Source organism: Condylura cristata, unplaced genomic scaffold (assembly GCF_000260355.1).
Source record: "Condylura cristata isolate star-nosed mole 26May11 unplaced genomic scaffold, ConCri1.0 scaffold00008, whole genome shotgun sequence".
NCBI lineage: Eukaryota > Metazoa > Chordata > Mammalia > Eulipotyphla > Talpidae > Condylura > Condylura cristata.
The window spans coordinates 29,196,388-29,224,013 of record NW_004567109.1 but is presented as its reverse complement, the minus strand read 5'-3'; the positions used below and the strand labels follow the sequence as shown (position 1 = coordinate 29,224,013).

Genomic DNA, 27,626 nt, shown 5'->3' with positions numbered 1-27,626 from the left:
GCGCCATGTGGTCTCCTCCCGGGCAGGCGGGGATCGAACTCGTGTGGAAGTGGCTTTAGCTTCTCAGTGCAGTGCTTTAACCCGCTGCGCCACCAGGGAGGGCCCAAATTATCACTTTTAATGACCCTAATTTTCTCTCCCACAGTGTCCTTTGCTGTTTTAACAAACAGTTGGACAGCACAAAAATGACTGCCCTCACTCTTTAGCTAACTTAGACCCAAGCTCTTCCCTTTCTCCTATCTAGTGAGTCACTAGGGAAGATAGATTCTTCTTCCATAACCAGATTTCTTTTTATGGCTGCCAGGCTCCTCCAAAGTCAAAACAGACCACACAATAAACTATAATGTTTAAATTTCTAACCACTTTATATTACCTGCTTCTTTTGCCAGGTCAGGGTAGTCTCTTGAATTCCCACTTCCAGGCTTGAAGAACTAGAAATACAGAGAAAGACAGTCAAACAGAAATAAGTACAGATTTTTTTCACAACAAAGCATTATAGAAATTAATTCACTATTAATTTAAACAAAAACATATTGAGCATCTATCATATTTTTGGACTTCAATAATAAATACAAAATGCACAGGGGCCTTTTATCTAAAGGAAAACAGATAACAACACTAACATGTCAAAAGTATAAATGATTTGGGAGAGAAATTCACAACCTTAAGAGTGAGAACTGGGGAGGCTTCCCAGAGGAACTGACATTTAAATTCAATCTTTAAAGATGAACAGAATTGGGGCCCTCCCTGGTGGCACAATGGGTTAAAGCACAGCATTAAGAAGCTATTGCAGCTATTACAGCACAAGTTTGATTTCCCACCAGGGAGGTGACCCACATGGAGCAGAATACCTCTCCTGACCTGCCCGCTGCACCCCTCAGCGGTGTATTTCAGTAGATCTGCCATCTGCTCTCCACTCTTGTCTCTGAATCCTCTTACCCACCACACCTCTGGCTGCACTCCAGTTCTGTGTGCATAAATAAGTAAATATTTTTTAAAAAGGAAAAAGATGAACAAAATTGGGGCCTCCCTGGTGGCACAAGGGGTTCAAGCACAGCACTATGAAGCTATCCACAGCCACTGCTGCCTGAATTCAATCCCTGGCTAAGAAGCTGACCCACATGGCGCAGCAAATCTTTCCTGTCTCACCTGCTGCTCCCCTTAGCAGTGTATTTCAGTCAGTCCTCCTGTCCTACTCCCCACTCTGTCTCTGGTGAAGTCTCTCACCCCCTACACCTCCTGTCTATACCCCAGTTCTTCTACACATAAGAAAATAAATCTTTTTTAAAAAAAAAAATTGTATCCATCCAAAAAATCTATATACAGATATTTATAGTACCTTTATTTAAAATTACCCAAAATTTAGAAGCAACCAATATCTCCAGCAGGTAAATGGATAAACTGTGGTATTCCAGACAATAGAATATTATATAATGCTAGAAGATATGAACTATCAAGTCACAAAGAATACATGGAAGAACTTTAGTGCACATTACTAAGTGAAGAAACCAATCTAAAAAGGCTACATACATACTGTATGATTCTAACTATATGATATTCTGGAAAAAGCAAAACTATGCATAGAGTAAAAAGATCTGTGGCTATTAAGGACTAAGAGGAGGAGGGATGGCACAGCAGTTTTAAGGCAATGAAATTAATATTTAATAATGGGTACGTAACATTATACATTTGTACATACCCACAGAATATACACCACCAAGAATGAACCCTAATGTAAACTATGGACTTTAAAGGATGATAATGTGTCAGTGAGGGTTCACTGATTTTAATAAATATAGTAGTCTGATGTAGCAGAGACTGTGGTTGTGTACATATGTGATGCAGGGAGTATGTGGGAACTCTTGTACTTGCTGCTCAGTCTTCCCATAAAATTTCAAAACAAAATAAAATTGCTTTGAAAAATAAACCCTATCTTTCATTTATATATTTATGTATCTACATAAATGGTTTGTAGCACTTTCTAGATGTACCAGCTCACACCTCTTTAGAATACACAGAGAATACAGAATATACCTAGTATGCAGAGAAAGACTGGGATAAGAAAACCTGCATTTGAGACCATTCTAATACAATGTGGTAAAATGAAGGGAACCAAGGCTGGAGGCACTGAGACTATCATAACTCTGAAAGAGTCCGAGTGAGAGCTAAGACAGCAGCAAAGAGAATAGAAAGCAGACTTAAGAAACATAAAAGAAGTAAATTCACCAAAAATGGTGATCCCATTAGATAAGGTGGACTAGTTGCTGGTCAGCAGTCATGCTAAAGAGAAAAGGTTTTTAAAATATTTTGACTACGAACCACAAGATACATATAACACAACCCAGTGCACACACAGATACATATGTTGTAGCCCAAATTTCACAAATACTTATCTTTATTATGTTGATACTTTTTTATTATTATATTTCAATTATTTTAATGCTAAAGGCATCATTTTACAACTCCTCAATGGGTTACAAATTCCAATCTGAAACACTGTATAGTCATTTGACTTAAATGTGACACTTCATTGCTCAACGCCCACCTGTTGAACTGAACCACACAAAACACTTAACAAGTGTTCCTATCTTTGATTCACCTCAACTCTTCATAATTCCTAAATTATGGAATCCTTCATAAATCCCTAATTAGGGATCCCAAATTTGCCTATTCTCCCCCTACTAACCCTTCAGTTCCCTAGTTATATTCAGAACATTTACATAAAAAGCTTACTATACTCAGAGCATGATGCTAGGCTCCAACAAGCAGTACCCATGAAGAACTAAATTATCATCCACTAGTAAAATGACTGCACTTTCCCATTTCTTACTGAAATTAAAGCAATTTTTTAAAGATTAGTCAAGCAAATAAACATACACAAAATCATTCTTCCAAAATTAAAATATTTATATGGAAAATACCGAAAGTCCATAACATTTGGAAAAATGCATATTGAAGTAAGCAACTTGTATATTAATGAAAATCCATAAAATTATGGATGAAGCTCACAAACATATTGAACATGAAACCTGAACTAATCTATGGTATTAAGCATGAGAAGTCTGGATAGTAGTAACCCACTGCAGACTAGTGGTGTGACTGGAAAAGGGTACAAGTGGATTGCTGGGGCTAGTAATGTCCTGTTGATAATTGGTTTTTAGTTTTCACCTGAAACAGAGATTCAGAAACAAAAAAGTACTATAAGAGTTATAATAAAAAGCAGCAGTCCTACCCAAATGCCAAAAAGTAGATGACTAGATTAAAAAGATGTGGTACACACACGGTGCGGCAGACCTCTCCTGACCCGCCCGCTGCTCCCCTCAGCAGTGTACTTCGTTGATCTGCCTGTTCTGCTCCCCACTCTGTCTCTGGTGAAGCCTCTCACCACCCCTGAGCCTCTGGCCTGTACCCCAGTTCTATATGTACAAATAAATAAATCTTTTAAAAAAAAAAAAGATGTGGTACATATACACAATGGAATATTACTCAGCAATCAAATCATAAACACATGCCTTTTGGAAGGGATCATGCTTAGTAAATAAGCCAGAAAGAAAAAGAAAAATACCGATGGTTTCAGTAATTGCAGAAGCATTAAGTGCCGGGGGAGGGAAAAAAAGTTAGCTCACTTTTTAAAGTTTTGCCCTTTCTATAATAAATAACAGATCCATAAAACCATCCATACATAGGTCTAAATATTGTACTTTGTATACCTTCAGGCCTCAATCTTGACCCATAAGACTTAAACACTAATGTGGTTATAACGATTTAAGGCCACATACCTAGGGTTATTTATTATTTGTACAACTTGTTATTTGTACAGCATGTACAGTGCCTGCCAAAAAAACACATGGTTGCCCAAAGAGTTAATTTTTTCCAGCAACATCTAAAGGCCTGTCTCCAGGGTCTGTGCTAGGTGGGAGCCTAACCTTGGATAAAGCACCAGTTAGCAAACTTTACTATGTACCACTACTTAATTACTACATACCACTGCTTAATTAAATTCATTAATTCACTGGGTCTGTCAAATAGTGATAATTTTTTTTTATCAAATACTTTTTAGAAAACATTGCTCTTTGTATACTATTTAATTACCCTTGGTATACTATTTAATTACAGTTCACAAAGGAACGATAAATGCATGAATCTTTCCATCTGCCTGCTTTCAAGTTAATGGATAGGTTCCCTATAATCCTCCAAAGGTGACAGCTACATGGTTTTTAAGATGAACTCATGAACTTGTATTTAAACATGGGCCAAACCATGTATATTTGTATATTGTGTATTTCCTGCCAATATGGAAAAATTCAGTTTTTCCAAGCACCTACTTATTTTAGAAAAGATATTTCAAGACCATGGTATTGATATTTCTAGGTAGTTACAATTTTTCTTTAAAGATTAAATACTTCATAAATTCATACTAACACTTCAAATTTAAATTAAAAATTAGAAGAATTTAACCTACCCTCTTCTGTATTGTATTTTACCTGTTTTCTTCCCAACCAAGAATCTTAGTTCTCAAGAACTAAGGATGACTAAAGTAGAACATATCATATGTACTCATGTATTTTACACCAGAGTAATACATGAAATAATCACTCTCAGAATAAAAAATACTAATGCTAATAATCAGTAACATTACTGAGAATAGTTTTTTAATTTGCTTAACTGTCTTATTTTTTCATTTGCTTTTCTTTGTCCCTATCTACAACTCTATAATATCTATACCTCTTAAATCCATATGCTTCATGATAATTTTCCCTATAGGACTTTTCTTCATCCACAGGCCTATTACAAACTGGACAGGTTTCCTCTCTAAACCTATGCAGAGCTGACATCCCTCAATGTTCTCCTATGTTGGATTTGCTCTAAGATCCACCATCTTCTTAGTAATCCACCGTTTTGGTGGGCATTTTTACTAGTTATCTTAAAAGAAAGGATATGTAAAAAAATAAATTTTTCAGAGCCTGAGTTTCAATTTTGGATTTTATTACTAGGAATAAACTTTTAGGAAAAAGTTAATATTGTATATTTGAAAGCTACTAAGACAGATCTTAAAAGCTCTCATTACAAGAAAAAATGTATAACTACATGTGGTTAACTAATGTTAACTAGTTATCTAATGCTAACTAGACTTAAGGTGGTTATCTTTTCAGAATAGATACAATTATCAGATTAATATGGTATATACTTGAAACTAATGTCATAGATCAATTATCTACCAATAAAGAAATTTACTCAGAAAATTTGAAAGCGTTCTTTTAAGCGTCCAAAGTTACCACCGAAAAAATCAATGCTATTTTGAGTCCAGCTTCTTATATCACTAATTTTTTTCTCTCTGCAAAAGTTTTTAGAATCATTTTTTTGGGGGGGTTCTGAAATTTCAAAACAATGTTTTAATGTAAGCTTTTTTTTTTTTCATTGGACTGGCCTTTACAAACAGAAGTTCTCTTTCAGTTCTGAGAAACTGTCTTACTTTAGTCATGTGAGTGGGATTGGAAAGCACCAATAGAAATAAATTCCTATTCTCATTCTGCCATGTTTAACAAAATGTCACAACACACTGTATTTCACTTACTTGCTTAGCCTCTTCCTCATAGTTTTTATTTCTTAAAGACACTGCATTTCCCCTATCTTTGTATGTAATACCTGGTACATTTATTGAAAATATGCTTAAATGGTGAATTAACTTCAATAGTGACATATGGTAGACAGCATGGGGGAAAAAAGCAATTTTAAGTAATGCAATTCCAAAATTTAGGAACTATATTAAGACATATAACTTAGATGTTGAGCTTCAAACACAGACAATAAAATGGGTATAATCCATTACATATAGTGAGGATTAAATAAGATAATGGAGTCTTCTCCAAACTGTAGGTTTGTACAGGGTGACAAAGACCATTTTTAGGGCTGTGGGTTGAAAGCCGTAGTTTTCATTTAATGAAAGAGAACTTGCCCTAGGAACTCTCTTTCACAAAGCAGACCCATGTAGTATTGTCCAACTGATACTTACTGAGACTTTAGGCATCTTCTGGCTGCTAGAGCTAAAGCAAGGAATCAGGGCATGTTACTTACCTTGGAAGAACGTACACGCTATGGAAAAGTATAGACATACAGAGTTTCAGTAGAACACAAAGTACTAAGAGGTGAGCATTGCGGGCTCTATGGGAAAGTCGAGGACCAGGGGCTCATCTTTTAAAACTCAAAGAAACTAGCCAAGTGAAGACATGGTACAAAGAACGAAAACAGAAAGGTGAACAACCAAGATTCTGGACAGTGTGCCGTTACCAAAGCATGGAGATGGTGAATCAAGAAACGTACTGCAGGTCCCTGTGGCCCCCTGAGGATCGTAAAGGTTAGAGGATTCAGGACCCTGCCACCCCGCTGAGCCGCTGACACCACTAATGTTCCTCCTCCCCAGCTACACTGTCCCTGCGAAGGGCTTCCACAGTGTACTCCTGGGCGTCACAGCTGGTGACTGTCACACCTGCTTTCCTTCCGGGTGGAGGGTCCCTTCCTCAGACGGAAGCCCACTCAGAACCAAGAGGTGAAGACGCAGGGTCATCTCGGGGTGCCCTTCACAAAGCCCGACACAGAGAGAAAAGGGAAAGAGGAGGGGCTAAGACATGGCCGCAGGAGCAACCCTGAGCCATTCCGATCCCCCAGAGACGCTCTATACCACAATCTACTGGAGTCTCCACTCTGATGGCACAAGAAGCCGAGGCTGGGAGCTGGGACGCCCCTCCGGCGCTCTCTGGACTGGAAGAAGCGACCCGCGACGACAGACTCTGACCCACCCTCAGCTTCCCGTTCACCTCCGGGCTCCCCCGACCTCACCCACACTCAGAGAAGCAGGGAGGCCACCTCCGGGCTTGACGGCTGTTTACCTTGGTCATCCCAACCCCCACCACGAACGCCCGGCGCCGAGACTGAAGGGATTGCAGTGAGGAGGCAAGAGACATGGTTCAGAGCGTACTGAGCAGGGGCAGGCGCAGCGGACACTGGCGCTGACGGACCCAGGGCCCGGGGTAGAGCTGGAAGCGAGAGGGCGGGGCACGAGGGGGGCGGGCAAGCTGGGGCGCCTGCGCCTGCGCAGAAGCCGGCGGCGCGGGGTCCTCGGCGGGCGGCCAGTGTTTATGTAACCTTTTGGAGAATCCCGGTCCCGGGGAGAAAGTTCTGGGTTGGAGACTCAGTATTGCTGAAGAAGTTTAAAACCTGGTACCAGCCTCTTGAATTTGGGGCCTTCACTGTGACAGAGTGGCCTAGAGGATAGGGCTTGAGGCTGAGTACGGGTAGCTAGACACCAGACTCAAAGGGATAGCCTGAGGGAAATGTTTTATAAAGTTCCAGAGCTGTCTCTACCTTGGTGGTAGTAGCTGGGCGAGTCAGTGCGTGTGTTAAAACTTGGGACTACACATGGGCCTTTCCTGCTAGTGCAACGGGTTAAAGCGCAGCACTATTAAGTCAGCTGCAGCATAAATTCGATCACAGGCCAGGGAGATGACCCACTTGGTGTGGCAGAGCTCTCTGCCCCCCTCAGCAGTGTACTTCACCAATCTGTCTGTTCTGCTTCCCATTCTGCTTCTGGTGAATCCTCTCACAGCCCCTGCACCTCTGGCCTGTACCCCAGTTCTGTATGCATAAATAAATAAATCTTCAAAACAAAAACAAAAACTTGGGACTGTAGCCTGTAAAGAAGGGGTTCCTGTATGCACATGTACAACAAACACGAAAACAAAATTCTATCACTAGCGGTGTGAGTTTAACCTGTCCGAAACGCCATCATCCCTTGCCTTGTTCTATGAGAACTAAAATGAGATTTCACAAAGTATTAGCACTTGTAAAAATCAGGCCACATACGTGGGATTATTTTAAAATCAGATAAGAGCTGTCACTGTGGAAAAAGTGGTTGTTGTCTTATTGGCCTAGGCCAAACAGCAAATATTTCTCCCGTGGCAGCTTAAAAGACCAGTAGGGAAAGGGTTTTGACTCTTCTGAGTCCAGAGAATGATGATTATGGAATTTTGCCAGAGAACACAATCAGTAACCAATTATGTACAGAATGAGTTTAGCACTAACTCTTTAACCACTTGTTTTCCTTTCACTCTAAAACCTCCAATTTTTATCTCCTTCTCAGGTCACATTTTCGTTTTCTATTTGAAAACATGATGAATTTTGATTCTTTGATCCCAAATAAACACTTGATTGCCTTTCATTTTGGCTATTTTAGGTTAATTTACTAGATCAAATGTGTTTATACACACGTATATCTATGTATGTGTGTATATATATATGTATATATATATATATATTCAATGCTTTTCTTTACAAAGTCTGAATTTGTGAACATGCCTACTTGCAAAAGAAAAAAAAAGTACTTATACCTCCAAAATGAGTACCCAAAAAGCCCTTGAGGTGGTAAAATATTTGAATTGCCCACAGTGTTTCTAGCTAAATTCAAGTGAATTCAAACAAGGCCCTATTCTATCTACTTTCTTGTTTCAGCTCTTGGGCAGTTACATGAGTGTCCTCTTGTACAGTTAATGTTAAATGTAGAGTTGTTTCTTGAAACTCTGGCTGTTAAGGACAGTGATGTGATTGGTGGACAAGTACCAACTCAACAGAAACAGCAGTCACAGGAGATTATTATGTAATAAATGCTGATGGTTTCAACATAGAAGTCCAAAGAGGTAGAGATGAATAAAAGTTGCCTTTAATTCTGGAAAGACTGAAAAGGAGCATTTCCTTTCCAATGTAGAAGACTAGGTAGTACAAAAATCTCCTATTACTAGAGATCTAGAAAGGCTGGATAAAACAAAGCATTCTTATTTTTTAAAGATTTATTTATACATACAAGAATGGGGGTGTAGGCTAGAGGTGCTGAGGTGAAAGGATACTGTTACTACTGCTCTTGTCCTATCTCCCTTGCTTCTTTACTAAATTTCCTTGAAGTCCCCAAGAACAATAATAATAAAGAGAACAAAGTGTGCACTTATTATTTTAAAAAAGAAGAATTCATATTTTCCCTAGGAAAATAATATGCTTTATTTGGTATAATAGTTTGTTGGTTCCTGCCATATCAAAGCATCACAGGCTTAAAATTGAGAGTTTATATTTTCATTGCTCTAGACTCTAGAAGTCTAAGATCAAAGTATTGGCAGTCTTGGTTTTGTCTGAGGACTCTCTCCTTGATCTTTAGATGGCTCTTTTCTGTCTTCATATGGTCTATCCTCCCTACCTGTGTCCAAATTTCCTCTTCTCATAAGGACATCAGAAAATTGGATTAGGTGCCATCCTAGTGCCCTCATTTTAACTTAATACCTTTTAAAAGACCCTGTCTCCAAATACAATCACATCAGGAGGCACTAGGGGTTAGAATGGCAAAACATGAATTTTGGGGCAACACAATTCAGTCCCTAACAGTATTAACCTCTTTAAGAGAAGAGATGTCCCTCAATTGCTCCTCAAAGTTCTATGAAAAACTTTCTATGGCTCTCCCTGGTGGTGCAGCGGGTTAAAGCACTGCACTAAGAAGCTAAAGCCACTTCCACATGAGTTCGATTCCCGCCTGCCCCGGAGGTGACCACATGGCGTGCCAGACCTCTCCTGACCGGCCCGCGGCTCCCCGCGGCTCCCCTCAGCAGTGTACTTCGTCGATCTGCCTGTTCTGCTCCCCACTCTGTCTCTGGTGAAGCCTCTCACCGCCCCTGAGCTTCTGGCCTGTACCCCATTTCTGTATGCACAAATAAATAAATCTTAAAAAAAAAAAAAACCTTTCTAATGAAGCCTCATGTCTGTGATTCTTTAGGAAGTAAAAAATTGGAATTGTCTTCAGTATAAAAAGGGGACATGGAATATAGCCAGATGACCTGAATTAATTCATTGGAAGCAAGCGCAATGGGTCAGAAATGACCGGGATTGACATAAACCCCAATTTATCTAGACAGTCACAGAGAGAAAGTTTCCCATCAGACCCAGGAAGGATAGAGTTAATTTTTACTTAACCCTAATAAACATAGTGATGACCCCAGCAAACACTGGTGTCTGAAAACTAGATGATTCTGTTTCTAGATTGCCTAACAATCCAGCCATTTGGTTGGAGGTCAAGATTGTTAGTGGCTTGCAGTCTTCAATAATTAGTGTGATAGGAGCAGGGAGAGAGTACCATGAACACTCTTTACTGAGACACACTGAATGAACCAAACTAAGCTGCTGGTGTCTACAAGAGCAATTTGGGTGTACTGTATGGGCAGATGCTAGGGATTCATATTCACAGATATTTTCCATCCAATTATTGAGCATAAAATTGGAATGAGTTGAGGTACATATGGGAAGTTAGTTAATTCTGTAAAAATAGACAATACCTGAATGGATAAACGAAATGGCACTCTTGGACCTCCCTGATGGTGCCATGGGTTAAAGTACAGCACCATGAAGCTATCCACAGCCACTGCAGCATGAATTCGATCCCCTACCAGGGAGTGATCCACATGGCACAGGAGACCTCTCCTGTCTTGGCCACTGTTCTCCTCAGCAGTGTATTTCAGTATATCTGCCTGTTCTGTTCCCTACTCTGTCACTGGTGAATCCTCTCACCCCCTCACACCTCTGGCTTTTACACCAGTTCTTTAAAAAAATGAAATGGCATTCTTAAAATGAGATTAACATCTATTGTTAACAAGGTTCACCAACCATACGCAATAGTCATATTAACACCATGACATGGTGACACTCTTTACCAAATTCTAGTCAGGGTCCTTTGAGCCCTCTTCTCTACTTATCCTCAACCTTGGCTTATAAAAACTACGTGGTCCTAATATGGCCACATCCCAAGGATCACCCTACCCCTAGTTACAGTGCCTGCCTAAGAAAATTCAAGGCTGACAAAAGAATTTACTGTTTGGGCTTCCCTTGTAGGCTAGGGGTTAAGTCTCAGTGCTGTCACTGCTAAGCCCTGAGTTCAAGCCCTGGCCAGGGAGCTAACCAGCATATGGCACAACAGACCTCTCCTCATGCACCCGCTGTCCCCATTGGCAGTGTATTTCAGTAGAGCCACCTATTCTGCTCCCCACTCTGTCTCTGGTGAATCTTTTCATGCCTTGCACTTCTGGCCTACACCCCAGTTCTTTGCAAAAATCAATTTAAATTTTCTTCTGTTTGTCCTAGCCAATGGCTGATGATAGGGCCTCTGTCTGTCAGTGTCTGTGGAAGGCAGGAGCCTATGCTTAGAAAAAACACCAGTTAGCAAGCCCAGGTGGATTTCAGGAGGATCAATACCCCTCTGCAAACTTAAAAAATTCACTTCCTTGATTCTTACATAGTGCCTGTTCATAAGAACTCCTTATTTCCTCGTGCTCCCTTTAAAATTCCCACTCACCTCTGGTACAGGTCAAAGTTTAATTCAGTGCACAACGTACTTTACTCTTGCAACAGAACTGATATACAGATATGTTTACTTAAGTGTTCTGCCTCCCTTGATTTGAAAAGATAATGTCTAACTCCTGATTCTGTGACTGGCAGAGAGCTAGAGCTGCTGAGGGTGCCCAATATCATCAGCATATATCATATCCCAGCTTGGAAAGGCTCAAAACCCAAAGTACGTTTCCTACTAAATGTGTGTCACTCTTGTATCAAAAATTCAGAAAATCTTGTCAGAAAATCGCAGTATCATCGAATTACCCATTAAAATCTGTCCTCACCACCTCAGCGTCTAACTTTATGTTTGATAGAAGTCACTAATATTATTATTTTACCGATTAAAGCACTGACATTTAGGGAGGCAGCCCCAAATCACACTAGCTGGGCTTTCTCCTGAGTCTATTGCTCTCTCTGAAGCAGAGAGCAGTGTCGGCTTCTCCACCCATAGGTGGAGCTGTTGGCGAAACGCCGGGGTCCAACAGAGAGAGAACTTAACTTCGGAAGAGGAATTGGAGGGTCCCAGCCTCACCGTTCTGGTGCGCCCTGATGCTGCGCACCGTAGTAAAGAGCGCCCAGCAGCTCCTGCGCCTCTGGGGTCCCCTTCCAGCCCGTGGCTGCGCCTCCCATGCAACGGAAGTGGACCGCGAAATCCAAGTGCGCGCCCTGGAGGGGCCCGACCAAGGTAAGTGAGCTGTGTTAGGTGGAGAGCCCTGGAGAGAACAGGGCAGAGTCTGGGCTGGGCTGAGGTGAACCCCGCGCCCAACGCTGCTGCCAGGGCTACAGCTTTGGCCAGCGCCACTGCGCTTAAAAATCTGAGATCCCAAATCTCTTCTGTACAGCCTAGGCTCCCCAAACTTTGCAAGGCCCAAGACTGCCTTACTGGCTGCCCACTTTCTGTGGTGACACAGTATCTTAGTTCCCAAATTCCTCATCTAATAGCCTGGGGCTTTGTGAGTCAAGGGAAAGGGTTCTCTCAGGGGTAGGACTAGGCACAAGTGTCCCCAACAGGAGTTTAAAAGCCCTATTTCCCTCCTGGGTCACAGAAACTGGCAGGGCTCAGTGATTTAGCTCCTGGCTGCCAAGAATGGTGAAGGGAAGAGGGAATCGCCGGAGAGCTGCTATGGTAGGAGGGCCCCTGTCCCAAGGCCAACTTTCGTGTTCCTCTGACTCAAAGGGGAAAGTTCATCCTGGCCCCTAAAAAAACAGCCTCCATTGTTTGTTTTGGATTTCCAGGGCACTACCTAGCATTTACCACTCCTCAGTTTTTTGCACATTTACTGTCAGGACAAGGCCCTTGTCTTTACTTTCTCCCCAATCCCATCCTCTCTTCTCTTCATTTGATGTAACTGCTAGTGTCCAAGTACATTGTACTGTACATCTCATACTTTTCTTGTGATAAATTTTAAAGAGCTACTTACCCACATAAACCTAGTACCGTGCTTCCTGTTCTTGCATATTGTGTGTGTGCTCGCGCGTGCGTGCGTGCGTGCGTGCGTGCGTGCGTGCGTGTGCGCGCGCATGCGCAGAATGGAATGTAGGCTGTTGGTGTGGGGAGTTGGGAACAAAATACTGAAATGTACTCAATACAGAATGTACTAAAATACACTGCTAAGGGGAGCAGTGGGCAAGACAGGAGAGGTCTACACCATGTGTATTAGCTCCCTGGCCAAGATGGAACTCAGGCTGCAGTGCCTGCTCTTAGCTTGATGGCACTAAGGCTTTAACCCCTGTGCCACTAGGGAAGCCCACATACTCTGACAGACATGTAGAGGCTGCTGTTGTCTCACATTTGGTGAGAATTTCTCTGCCCATGTGGGTTTGCTGAGCCTTAAAACATACCCTTTACTCTCATGCTTAGTTCACTGCCAAACTGGCAACAGGGCTTCCTTGGGAATTATGATTATTCTTCCCACTGTAAAGATTAAGAAACTAAGACGTTAAGCAATTTGAACCAGGTCTGATTTCAAAACCTGTTAACTATTAGATTGTCATGCCTCTTTTGTAATTGAGTTAACTAAAAAGAGACTTGTTTTTCTGTGTGTGTGTGTGTGTCTGTCACAGGTCATAGATGTCGCACTTTACTTCTAAGTAGTTGGATGCATTATAACAAGTTCTGAGTTCTATCCCTGGCCAGCGACGTAATCCACACATGACACAGCAGACTCTCCTGTCTCCCTTGCTACTCCCCTTAGTAGTGTATTTCGGTAAATCCTTCTGTTCTGCTTCCCACTGTCTTTGGTGACTCCTCTCACCTCCCACTCTTCCCTTCTTTCCCCCACCTAGGCACCTTTAGCCTACCCTAGTTCTTCTATGCAAAAAGTCTCCACCTCTATCCAAAAGTATGTAGAAGATGGGTAGGAATAAATCAAAAAGTAGTAGGGGATGCAAAAGAAAGATATTCACAACAGGAGAAACAACCCCCCCTCAAAATTATTTGGGGGCCTCCCAAAAGAGGCATGACAATCTAATAGTTAACAATTTTTGAAATCAGACCTGGTTCAAATTACTTAACTTCTCAATTTCTTAATCTTTACAGTAGGAAAAATAATCATAACTTCCAAGGAAGCCTGTTGCCAATTTGGCAGTGAACTAAGTATGAGAGTAAGGGGTATGCTTACTCTCCCTGGTAGCACAGGGGTTAAAGTCTAGTGCTATCAAACTGTCAGGCAGCCACTGCAGCCCTAGTTTGATCCCCAGCCAGGGAGCTAACCCAGATGGTGCAGCAGACTTTGACTGTCTTGCCTACTGCTACCCTCAACAGTGTATTTCAGTAGATCTGCCTGTTCTGCCCCCCACTCTGTCTCTGGTGAACCATTTCACACATATCCCCTCCACCCTGGCCTGCACCCTATGTCTTACATGCATAAATAAATAAATAATTTAAAAAATTATCTGGGGTCCTTCGATGTTTGTGTTAAAAGCCACAGTCATAGATTTTGCCTTTCGCATAGGCTGATGGCACCAGAGTATTAGCACATTTTACCTGTTGTCCTTGAAAACCAAATTGGCTAGTTAACCACTCCTGGTAGAGTATGGCTCTACTGTAACTTCTTAACTGAGCATTCAAAATTCACCACAACCTCAACTTCCCATCTTCTCTCTTCTATCCCGGGTTCCTTTCAAGTGGACCCAACTGTGTTTTATTCTAACTATGCACCTAACTTAGGACCTCTCCCCTTTCCTGTTTATATAAATACTTCTGAAATTACCGCTCCCATCTACATCTGTCCCTTTATTTTCCATGTGTCTCAACTTCCCTCAAAGATTATTAGCTATTTGACATGGGGAATGCTAGCTTTGTCCAGCTGTTAACTTGGGGAAACTTCTTTCCTTTTCTGGGAGTTTCCCCTTCTATATTAGTAAGCAATTGTCAAACCAATAGGTCTCTAACACCACCTTCCAGTCGTTTCTGTTGACTCCCATCACCACATTTTATTTCAGAGATATGTCCTTGGGCAGCCTCTGGAAGTGAGGAAAGCAAGTGAACTGAATATTCCTAGGATTGTGGTAATGGAAGAATCTCTAATTGTCCAGGTTCACCTTCTAGATTGCTTTATCCCACACTGTCTCAAGTCATACTGCTCATCAAGGGTATATACTGCCCAGAATTCAGGCCTCCTTCCTCTAGGTGTGAGCCCACCTTGGGCCAGCTGGCTCACCCAAGGCTGCCCCTTTCCTTGCAGGAATCACTGAGATTCTGATGAACAGACCAATAGCCCGAAATGCCCTGGGGAATGTCTTTGTCAGCGAGGTAAGGAAGGCAAGCTATTAGGGTGGGTTGGGAATGGATGGGAGATAACTGATAGGGTCTTTTCTGCAGCTACTAGAAGCTCTGGCCCAGCTCCGGGAGGACCAACAAATACGTGTCCTGCTCTTCAGAAGTGGAGTGAAGGGTGTGTTCTGTGCAGGTGGGTTTCCTCCTTGTCCCACTGGGGCACAGCAGAGCTCCCACCAGTATGCAAGGATTAAGGGGATGAGGGGAGTTCCAGCACAGGATTCATTTGACTTCCACTTTTAAAGATGTGAATTCAAAGACTCAAGAGGTAAAATTTCTTGCCTAGGTTACTCAGCTAGGAAGGGATTGATAAAATTCAATTTGAAGTTGATCTCCCTGAGTCCCAAATCCTTGTTCTTTTTGCTATATCATCATTAAAGAAACTGGTCTAGTCAGTTGGAAAATTCTCAAAATATTAAAAAAAGATCTACCATACAATCTAGCAATTCTACTCCCATGTATCTACCAAAAGACTGCAAAAACGCTTTTTTGAAAGGCTTCATGCACTCTCATGTTCATTAGCACTATTTATGATACCCAAGTCATAGAAACAACCTACATGTCCAAGGATAGATGAATGGATTAAGAAAATGTGGTACACACATATACATATATGTATGTGTGCATGTATGTGTGTATAGATATGTATATGTGTGTGTATATAGATATGGGTATACATATATGCGCGCACATATATACATATACACAATGGAATATTACTCAGCTATTAAAAAAGATTAAATCTTGCTATTTGTAACATAGTTTGCTTATACTAAGCAAAAATAAATCAAAAAGACATACCAGATGACTTCACTCATACATGAATTATACAGGAACAAAGTAAAATAAGACAATAAATAAATGAACCCTAGAAATCTGACTGTAGAATTGAAGCTATTAGAGGGAGAAGATAGAGAGTAGGGAGCATAGTCAGGAAAGGTCCCAATAGACTATAGTAAATTATGGGAGACTGGTGATGGGTGTGGCATGGTAACATGCGTATGAAGTAGGAAACTGTCCCTCTGAATTATATACAGGGTTGTAAGCCAGTATTATCAATATAAAATACTTCACTTAAAAACATTCACACACCATGAATTCTGCTCCAAAGATGGGGAATAATGTCTCCCAGGCCCACAACAAACAGCAAGTCAGTGAGAACTGAATTAAACTGCGCTATGAGAACCCTGGGAGGAAAGGAGGGAGCAGTGGGGCTCACTGGGGAGACAGGAAGGAGCTTAAGTTCCAGGAACTTTCAAGGGGATATAGCTCAGTACTAGGTCTTTCCACATTCACACAAACCCTGTTTCTGTTATTTGTAATAGCCATGCTAAAGAGTATGAAGTGGCATCTCGTGATTTGGTTTGCATTTTCACTCATGACTAATGATGTTGAGTATGTTCATGTGTTTATTAGCTACTTGTCTATCTTTGGAGAAATGTCTGTTGAAATCCTTTGTGTGTACGTGTGTGGGCAGGGTGCCATTGTTGGGGTTCTTTATATATCTTAAATATTAATTCCTTATCAGATAGGTGATTTGCCAAAAATTTCTTTGATTCTGTGGGTTGTCTTTTCAGTCTCTTCATAGTGTCCTTTGACACAAAGTTTTTAAGTTTGATGAAGTTCAATTTATCCTTTTGCTGTTGTAGTTAGTTTCCCTTTTTTGATCCCACTCCCCCTACCCCCACTTTTCCCTCCCTGGCTTTCTTGACCACTTTCCTGGCATTACTCTTTCCTCTGGCTGCTTTCCCCCCCCCCAAGTCTCCATTGCTGGACCCTTTAACAGCCTGGAATTCAATATGGGGTCATTTCCCAAGGGATATCACCAACCCGTTACCATCTGCAGGTGCAGACCTGAAGGAGCGGGAGCAGATGAGTGAGGCAGAGGTGGGGGTCTTTGTCCAGCGGCTCCGAGGCCTGATGAATGAGATTGGTAAGAGTCAGAGTTGGATTAAGGAGTGCATTCAGGGTCTCTGTTGGTCACAGATCCACCCACTCACCATCCTCTCAGTAAGTGCTATTTCTGTTTATCAGTCCATCTCTGTGGAAGACAGCCAATAATCCCAAAGGGATGGGCATAAGGAATTCTACTAAGAGGGTGACAAGAGGGTTCAGATATGCCTTGCTAGGTCCAACACTTCATCCCCAGCACTCCTACTTCTATCCCCTACCTGTAACTTCAGAGGTGAAACATGACTATTCAGAAGCATCAGCTTTTACCCAGCATGCTTCCAGGTGCTGACAATTGCTTTTCCCTTTGACTAGAATACTCCCCTTTGGCTACCTGAACCTTTTATCAATCCTTTTAAAACAACCACCAACTCCTCCAGGAATCCTTCCCTGACCCAAGCTCCAAGGCTCCTTTAGCAGAGCACAGATCACCCTGGGTCACCACTGCCTGTAACCATAGGGTCTGCCTTCCCTATGTCTGATTCAGTGTGTCCCGAGCACCCAGCATGGAGCACAGGAGGAAAAGGGCAAGCCCCAGCAAGGCCACCAGGGAAGTAGGCCTGAGGTAGCATCCAGGCCATTTCCCCATTCTGATTCCCCAGTTGATCGCACAACTTTCCTCAATGGGAAAATCAACTTCTAAGATGACCTGGCTGAGGTACCAGGTGAGGTCCTCAAACAGGGGGCCAATGAGGCCCTCTATCCCAGCCAGGTCACTTTTCCCCAACCTTGAGTTTCTGTCTTGCTCTTGCTAGTGCCTCACAGGCTGAGATTTTCTTCATCTCTACAGCAGACTTTCCTGCACCCACCATTGCAGCTATGGATGGTTTTGCCTTGGGTGGAGGCCTGGAACTCGCCTTGGCCTGTGACCTTCGAGTGGCAGGTACTAGGTATTGGGAGGGGGCAGGTGATAGAGTGGGGAGGGAAGGATGAAATGGTGCATCTGAGATTCTGAAATAAAGTGACTGCTCTTGGCTTACAACCAAAAGCAAAACTAAAAGCAAAGTGGAGGGCACAGTGGGGTTCAGGTGAAAGCTGGTTCCCCTCCTGGCCCAGCCATGAACTGCTCTAATTATTCACAACACCTTATCTTAGGAATGATTCTGCCAACCCCAGAGCAATTGCTGACAGGACTGCACAGAGAGAAAAGGCTGAGGAGGATAAAAAGGAGACAGTCATGCAATCTTTCAGTTCTGTCCAAGTAATTTCTTAATCACATTTGAACAAGGGGGAGCCAAGGGGACAATACGTCTCTGGTCCTGCAGAGACTCACAAACATACCCAGGCAGGAAGAGAGCCCTCTGGTTTACCAGTCAAGGTCCCCATCATGTGTTAAAGGTATGTGGGCCTTGCTTTAAGAATGGAGACGAAGAAAAGCACTTTTGAAAAAAAAAAAAATATATGTATACAGAACTAGGGTACTGGCCAGAGGTGCAAGGTTGAGAGGATTCACCAGAGACAGAGGGGAGTAGAAGCAGGCAGATGTACTGAAACACACTGCTAAGGGGAACAGCAGGTGGGTCAGGAGAGGTCTGATGTGCCATGTGGGTCTCCTCCCTGGCTGGGGATGGAACTCGTGCTATAGTAGCTGTGGATAGCTTCATAGTGCTATGCTTTAACCTGTTGTGCCACCAGGGAGGGCCCAGTAGTCACTTTTTAAGATTACTCACTTGTTAGGTACACCCTTCTTGGAGGCAGTTAGAAAGTCTCAGGCCACCATGGTGCTATGCTTCCCATCACTACTGTCTCCTTGCACTCCAGGTGGGACATTTAAAAAGTGTAACTCCAGACAGAAGGCATCAAAACATGTCAAGACTTATCCTTAACTCTGCTTCTCACCTGGCTGTTTAGGGTGATTAATTCACAGAGCTAGGGAGGACAGGAGGGTGAAGAGTAAATGCATTATAGGCGGTAGTAATGGCTGTTCCTTCTGGCCCACACTGCAATGGTTCAGGTGGCCTGTTGGAAGGAATACAGGAGAGCCTTTGGCGTGGGACACACAAGGAGGGCTTCTCAGAGGAAGACCTCAGTAAGAGACTATGAACTGAAAACAGTCAGGGAAATTTCAGGTTGCCAAAATGCTGAGGGGAATAACTAGTAGAGCAGAAGTCAGACACTTGCGGCCAGGCCAGAGCAAGCAGTCATGCATGAGGCAGAGAATCCATTCACTCAGATACAGGTATTGGGCACCTTTCAGGAACCGCTTCTTTTTTCCAAGCCTTATTACCTCATTTAATGCTTAGCAGCTTTCTGAAGGAGGCAGACAAGGGGTAATCATTTCTTCCCCACCTGTGAGGTTCAGGTTCATGAAGACTCTAATCAGGTGCTTGGTGATAGACACCTATAGTGGGGGAGGCAGATGAGGGCCTGGGTCTCCACTTTCAGGCTAGGAGGTTTGGCTGTCGTCAAATCATAAAATTACTGACTGGAAGGTATAATACAGCATAGAGGCAGGTGTGTCCACACCCAGGGACTGGCACTGGAGTGGCTGGGGGCTTCACTCTGTTCTGTTTAAACAGCTTCCTCGGCCATGATGGGACTGATCGAGACCACCCGAGGGCTCCTCCCAGGAGCAGGTAACCTTACCCACAACATTCACTTTTCACTTTACCTGCTTAGTTCTACTCTACCCTGCTTGCTTCTTCTGCCCTAGTCAGGACTCTGCCCTTCCACCCTCACAATTTGTTCCAAGTCTTGGTTGCCTCCAGGTTAGATCTTTCTCACATGGTCTACTACTTCTGCTCCATCTTGGCAGGAGGGACTCAGAGACTGCCTCGATGCCTGGGGGTGGCCCTGGCAAAGGAGCTCATCTTCACGGGCCGAAGACTGAGTGGGGTACAAGCCCAGGCACTGGGGCTGGTGAACCATGCTGTGCCCCAGAATGAGGAGGGCAACGCCGCCTACCACCGGGCACGAGCACTGGCTCAGGAGATCCTGCCCCAGGTGTGATGGCAGCTCAGCACAAGAGGGAGGACCTGTGCCACAGGGACATGTGTCGAGGCTCTGAGTGGAGGGGAGTGAAGGTGTCCTGTGGAGCCACATGAGGTCCATTTACCAACACTCATCAAATTAACTCTCCTTTGTTTTTGGGTCCATTCGGCCAACCAGTTAACTAAATCAAATTAACTTTAAATTAAAATAAAAACTGAGTTGAGAGGCTAAAATAAATGGGTTTGAACATCCTCAGAACAGCACTAACAGAACTTCAGATGCTGAAAATGTTCTACACTTGTGTTGTCCACAGCCATGAGCCACCTGTAATTTTAAAGATTTCGCTAATCACTTCCCTCATTTCGAATTCTAATAGTTGCATGGGACTAGTAGCCTTTGTATTGGCTATTACCACACTGAAATATCCTAAAGATATATCCCTCAGCAGTGTATATTTCAGTACATCCACCTCTACTGCTCTCCATTCTGTCTCTCGTGAATCCTCTCACCCCCACTCTTTTAGCCTATACCCCAGAACAGTCCAACGGAAGTGAATATACCCATTGTATTTATGATATAACAGACCCTGAAAGGTTAAGGGATTTATTCATCAAGGTCAGAAAAGTGACTGCAAATTTTAATACTTGGCATTTATTTTGCATGATACAGAATACAATATAAAAATGGATATTTTATTCTAAAGAATATGTATAATTTAAAATCTGAAAATACTTAATGTTTTCAAATTTCAAAATTTACAAACACAACAGTTAATTGAAAGTCTAAAAATTCTTACTAATGCATTCACATTAATATTAATAGGTATTATAATTAAATATGAAAATAAGGTGGGGTTTTTTTTGGTTTAAAATTTTTTTGCCTCCTTTAAATTTAAATAACCCTATATCCTTTTATAGCTCTGAGGTCCTCTTGGGGGGGGGAGACAACCTTTATTAATAATTAATAGTTAAAAAGAAAGCATTATTTTGTTCATTACCCTTTTTTTTAATCTTTGCATAAAAGCTGGGGTGTAGGCCAAAGGAGTAGGGAGAGGATTCACGAGAGACAGAATGGGGAGCAGAACAAGCAGATGTACTGAGATACACTGCTGAGGGAACAATAGGCAAGACAGGAGAAATCTGCTGTGCCATGAGGGTCAGTTCCTTGGCCAGGGATCAAACTCATGCTGCAGTAGCTGTGGATAGCTGCATAGTGCTGAGACTTAACCTCTTGTGCCACCAGAGCTCCATTCTCCCCTACCCCCCACAATGATGTCATCATTTACATGGAGAATCTGATGTTGTTGCCTGGATAATTTTTATTCTGCCAGTTTCTTTACATCTGCTCAGGAAGTCAGTGAATGCAAAACTAAGTGAGGGCCTACTTCCATAGGGAATATACTACATACACAATGCAGGGTTCACCTTTGTTAGTATTCCACTAATTTACTAGTACTTCAGTATTTCAAATACACAAATACTTCAGTATATCAAAATACCAGCATACCAAAAACTAGTACCACAAATACAAATCCCAACTATATTCTGATGCAACCTGAAACGAATCTTTAAGGACTTTGAGCAGTTACTGAGTGCCTAGGTGTCCAAAAGGAATATGGGTCTCTGTGAGTGCCCTGATGGTGTAACAGAAGGCTGCCCTCTAGTGGACAAACCATTAAGAAGGCAGTCAAATGAATCTAAAGATTAATCAAGAAAAAAGACCTGTCATTATATTCAAGGTCGATGTCTTAACAAATTTTCTCCTGAAACAGAAAATACACACTACCCTCTGAATATGGATTTAGTTGTCTTCTACTTGAACAAAGAAATGGGGCATGCTGTGGCCACAGTAGGACCCACTGTTATTTCCAAATAACATGAAATTGTTAATCTTATTTCTAATAATTCTCATATACATATCTACCAATGAAGTACAATTAGGTATTTGTCACATATAAACAATCTACATAGTTTTTAGTTTTCTTTGTTGAGAAATCAGTTACCTAAGACCTAAGTAATGTTCATGATATGCAAATCAAATAGAAGCGTAAGAACAGTCTTCCTTTGTTACAAAGAACACCAGCTGAGTAACAATAAGCACTAACAAAACAATCATCAGTTTACTGGAACTTGGGCCTTCCTGGTAGTACAGGGTAAAGTCTCAGCACTAGCAAGCTATTGCCAAACACTGTAGCATGAACACGATCCCCAGACAGGGAGCTGACCCACATGTCGCAGCAGACCTCTCCCAGTCTCGCCAGCTTTGTATTTCAGTAGATTCACCTGTTCTGCTCCAGCGTCTCTGGTGAATCCTCTCACCCTGCACCTCTAACCTACACCCCAGTTCTTGTGTGCATAAGTAAATAAATCTTAATTTTAAAAAAACTGACCCTCTGCCTCCCTGTCCAGGACTTGTCTTCCTACCCACCCCCAGAGATAAGCACCTCATTTTACTTCAAGCCAATTAACACTAATCACCTCAACCAAGCCTCTTCTTTTTCCTAGGCCCCTATTGCTGTGAGGCTTGGCAAAGTAGCAATTAACCGCGGAATAGAGGTAAGAGGGTAAGGATTTGGGTGGCAAGGAGGTAGCACTTTCATGACTCAAAGAGACTTGACAACACAAAAGGAAAAAGAACTCAGGAACTGAAATCTTCTAAGAGACTGAGTCTGAAGCTTGCTTTCTTGGTCTGCATTAGTTTATCCATTTACAAAAATCCTAAGTTTGTCTAGGTTAATAGTACAAATTACTTATCCTCATTTCTCTCCCTTGAAAAGACTGAAAAGGTTCAGGAACAAAAATGTTTTATCCAGGATCACAGAACAAGCATGTAATAAGAACCTAGGTCTGTGGGGTTCTCAGCCCATGTTCTCCAGTTTGTTCTGCTCAGTAGTGTGCCATCAAAGACAGAACTCAGGGAAAATGCCTTGATACAGCTAACTCACTTCTAGACATTAACTTACACATCAACCAATTAAATACTCAATCTAGACCTAAGCTAGCAACTTGGACACGAAGGTGAATCAAATAGGGTCACTTCCACAAGGTGTGTGTGTTTGGGAGGGTGGGGGAGCCCACTGCTAAGAAACAGCCTCAAATTTGCAACCTCAAATAAGAGGTGAAGGCTAGCAAGCACATTCCAGAGTAACCAGCTGTGCTGCCCACAAGGCAGTGGCTATGGCCCTAGATAGCACAGGATTATAGAATGTTTCCTAGAGATGGGCTTGAGAAGGATGAGAATTACAAAAAGGATACAATGAACAAAAGCAAAGGTGTGTATAAATGATCAACTCGACTGAGCTGGGGTGAGACAACACACCCAGGACAGGGGTAAGGCTCTGCTGGGCTGTCTGTCTGCTTCAAAGATCTGCTCTTCCACATATCATTTTGACCTAGGACAAATTACTTCACCTTTCTCAACACCAGAACATCTCAGTTGTGTAAGAGATAATAATCTTTGTTGTAAAAAAGTAAATGAGTTTATTATATACAATTTACTTTCCCTAGAGGTAGTAACAGTGAGTACTGGGTAGCTGTGCTAAGTTGCCAGGGCTCTGGTGATAAAGGCCCAGGACAAAAAGAAAACCTGTGAAGTTCACTAGAAGGGTGGTAACATTAGGGTGAGGCAGCAAATGAAGAACAGTGACTGCGCAAGCTCATGCCCACCCTCCTCAGCTATGAAAGGTTGTGCAAAACCCTCCCGTTTATTTCACCCCCCATTTGCCCAGTACTGTTTTATCACTGGTAGGGTGATCCTTTTCTAGGTAAGGGGTTCCTTAGTGCGGTCATCTCTGTTGTTGTAGACTGGTGTAGTGAGCCTTGGTAATTCTTTGCTGAAAAAACCCATGAAAAAGTAACGAATGGTATAGGTAGTAGGACAGGACGGCTGCAGTGTAGATGGAGGTGGACAAGGCCAGGCTGATCCAGGTACTTCTTTCTTGCAGGTGGACATTGCCTCAGGGATGGTCATCGAAGGGATATGCTATGCTCAGGTAAAAGGCCACTACCAGTCCATGCATACTTACAAGCAGAGGCTGGCCCAGGATGAGAAATCTAGTGCAATATATGAACCACTTAGTTGATTCTCCCCAACCAAAAGACTCAGTGTTATGCCATCCCCTCCTTACAATTAATCTGGATGTTACCAAAAGAACCAATTTCTCTGGCTGTTTCCTTGGTCACCTGATATTGGTGGTACACCCTGCCCCACTCAGTACCCACAGAATCACAGAACATAGAGGTATTTGACAGAGAAAGAATGGTTTCTACTATCTCGGTAGTAACTCCATAGAAGTCCAGCCAGACTTGAACTTGAAGGCCCTGGTAATAGCCAGCTGGTTGTGTGATAGTGGAGCAGTAAATATCAGATAGCGGCTGAGCTATTTAGTATCTGGTCCTGGATTAGTCCAAAATACTAAGTTAACATCTGAAATACTCTTAAAGAGGGAATCCTGGGACTTGCAGAACCAGCTACATACCAGGAATCAAAGCTAGATTTCTTACTGAAAAACCTAATATTTTCTCTGCTGAGCAGCCTCCTATCAGTGTCATGGGAGATTGAGATTCTAGCTCGTAGGAGCTAGAAGCTGGGATGCCTTGCTCAGAGATCAAGGAGCAACTGGACTCTGGTCTGGCCACAGACTGGACAAGCTTAAGTTAGTCTTTAATGGCTTCTGGTTCTGTTCCCCCTCAAACTAAGAATTTATGTATTATTTCAGAACATCCCCACCCAGGACCGGTTGGAGGGCATGGCAGCCTTCAGGGAGAAGCGGCCTCCCAAATTTGTTGGCAAGTGACTCCCATTTAACCTCAGGCACAAGAGTCTGGGTCTTAAAGGCCAGGATTTAGAAGGGAAATTAACAGTGTGACTATCCTCATCATAACACTTCTTTGGGTTTTAATTCCTCAAAAGGATAATGATGAACATACTGATTAGCATGGTGCCTAATATTAGAATGCTGATTTTTGTCACCCACTACTACCTTCATTACTCCTCACCCTGGCCCCAGATAATCCCTAGGGTTGGGTTGGCTCTGCTTTGGAGAATATAGGTTTGTTCCCATTTGAATAATAAACTAAGGATTAAAACCATCCCCTACTGTGGGGACTGCAAACTGTTGGTTCTCATACTTGGTGGTTGTCAGTGCTCACCAGAGATGGCAAAATGTTATAAACCACACCAGCTTTCCTTCTTTTCTGAGCCCATGCTTAGCCTATGTCACTAAATCATGGGCATGTGCACATACCAATAAAATTTTTGATTTACTGTTAAATGCAAATGTGCCCCAAGGTTGTGATCATTTCTTAGAAGGGAAAATAACAGAAGAATCCAGGAACCAGCACCAACCACATGAGCTATAATTACTCTAACAAGTTACTACTTTAGTGAACTTCCCTTTTCTCATCTGTTAAAAATGGGGATAAAAACGAGGGGGGGGGCGGAGGGGGGAGGGAAATGCACGGGATTATGGTGATGGCACATGGGTGACTTGGTGATAGGAAACCCGCGGGGATTACAATTAAGATGGAAAAAAAAATGTACAAAATGATGTAAAAATAACAAAAAAAAAATCTGATGCTCTAGGAAGACGAACCTTGTTTACACTGTGGCTCACATAGACTTTTGCATACCATTGGGGAGCGTGGGAATTAGCACTAAAATAACCCTATTAGAGGAAGCCGTACCTAGGCATGTCACTAGAAGCTTCATGCCATTGCTCTGACTTAATTTCTTACTGCTTTTCCTTAAAACAATCTCAGGCTTCCCTACAATTAGCTTTTCCTCTTATCCCCAAAAGGGGTTAAAAATAAAAAAGGAAATAAAAGAGTAAGAAAAAGGGAAAATAGTTCCCTTTGGGAAAAAAAAAAATAAGGATAGGCCCTCCCTGGTGACGCAAAGGGTTAGATCACAGCACTGCAAGGTGGCTGCAGCTGTTTTAGTCTTAAGTTCGATCCCCAGCCCCAGAGGTGGCCTACTCTGGCTTGTACCTGTTTTGTGTGAATAAATAAATCTTTTTCAAAAATGGGGAGGATAAAACTTACTACCCTCAGAGGATCGCTATGAATAAGACAAAACTTGAAGTGGTATAGAGTTGGTTCTCAAAAGACATTAGTTCCTAGCACATTCATACATTAGCAAAAGATAGCAACTGGTAACATGTTGTTCCAAAGTATTGGGAGCTAGGTCAAAGAAGCCCTTTTAACGTCATTCAGAAGGTGAATGAGAGAAAACAGTACAGTTTAGGAATGTAGAAGGATGTTTATAAATCCCCCTTATCCAAAGGGATAATGGTGAGCAAGCATTGAATGTGGTTAAGAATAAGAATGAGCAGGCCCTCCCTGGTGGTGCAGCAGGTTAAAGTGCAGCACTGCTAAGCTAGGTGCAGCCACTGGCAGGGGAGGTGACCACAGGGCACAGCAGACCTCTCCTGTCTCACCCCTGCTCTCCTCAGCAGTGTATTTCCTTGATCTGCCTGTTTTGCATCCTACTGTCTCTGGTGGATCCTCTCACTGCACCTATACCTCTGGCCTATACCCCAGCTCTGTATGAATAAATAAATCTTAAAAAAAAAAAAAGAGAGAGATAATCTGAATCAAGCCAGTTAAAAATCTAGCCCTAAGATATGCAACTAATCAAAAAAGGATTTAATTTTGTTCTTTGGAAAACTTAAAAGAGCTGAAAGGCAAAATATGCTTCAGTATTTGTTAATAATAAGGCAAAGAAGGGGTTCATATTTTGTTACACAAAGGCGCTTTGCAAAGGACACCATCAAAGCTTCTGATAATTTCTATTATAGTTAAAGATGGTTGTCAGAAAAGCCCATATTTTCCTTGTCTTCATATTAAGAGAGCATCTCTTAAAATCTTTGGCTAAATTTTTCTGGTTCTTTCTCTTACTCTCAGTTGTGGTCATGGTCCCACTGAAAAATTTGAGGAACTAAGATTTATAACCTTTCATCTTAAAATTCTACTCTCAGTCCTAAATCCCACCATGTCCCACCAATACACCCACTTGACACAGAATGTTTTGCTAAAGTGTAAAGTCAAGGGTAAAAAGGCCAAAGATATAGGCTATATCCAAAATTGTAAAAAATACATTTCTCTTCCCTCCACCCACAAGCAGAAAGCACATTAATAACAAATATTTTTTTATTTTTTCCTCCCTTCTAACAGACGTTCAACCTTCCAAACAATACATTTATGAGCATATCCTTCCCAGAACTTTTCACTGCTTCTTTTTCCAGTGGCTTCACAAAACCAAGAATAACTGGAAAAATTCTTTCAAGCATGAAATTTAACATAAATATCAAGGTGGCCCGACCGGGGAGAAGCGGGTGTCTTTCGTTTACCCTTCCTTTTACAAACTCCCTGAGTTAATTGTCCAGAATAAAAAAAATAATAATGGCGTAGTTGTTCCAATGTGAGCTCCCCGAGTCCACAAGAGTCCCGGACTTGGTTTTTCTAAAGTGCTGAAGGTTTATTCCCAAAACAATTACAAATTGGCTTGGGATTATATAAATCCAATGTTTTGTAATTTATAGAAAACCAATAAT

The 27,626-nt window shown here is 42.2% G+C and overlaps 2 protein-coding genes across 2 annotated transcripts in view; one reads left to right on the top strand and one right to left on the bottom strand.

The window, feature by feature from the left end:
- Positions 1-7,039, bottom strand: part of SCP2 (sterol carrier protein 2) — a 76,782-nt gene extending 69,743 nt beyond the window's left edge. Inside the window, exons 1-2 of the mRNA XM_004679021.2 lie at positions 6,888-7,039; positions 374-431 (exon numbers count right to left, since the gene is read on the bottom strand). Of these exons, the coding sequence (XP_004679078.1) occupies positions 374-431; positions 6,888-6,962 (133 nt within the window). The 5' untranslated portion in view covers positions 6,963-7,039. The remainder of the gene's footprint in view (positions 1-373; positions 432-6,887) is intronic.
- A 4,925-nt stretch (positions 7,040-11,964) lies between these two features.
- Positions 11,965-25,306, top strand: ECHDC2 (enoyl CoA hydratase domain containing 2). The gene is made up of 10 exons (XM_004679020.2): positions 11,965-12,100; positions 15,102-15,169; positions 15,239-15,326; positions 17,040-17,126; positions 17,934-18,026; positions 19,663-19,719; positions 19,899-20,086; positions 22,579-22,629; positions 24,018-24,065; positions 24,792-25,306. The coding sequence occupies exons 1-10, from the start codon at positions 11,965-11,967 to the stop codon at positions 24,867-24,869; spliced, it is 894 nt and encodes a 297-aa protein (XP_004679077.2). The 3' UTR covers positions 24,870-25,306.
- The last annotated feature ends 2,320 nt before the right edge of the window (positions 25,307-27,626 follow it).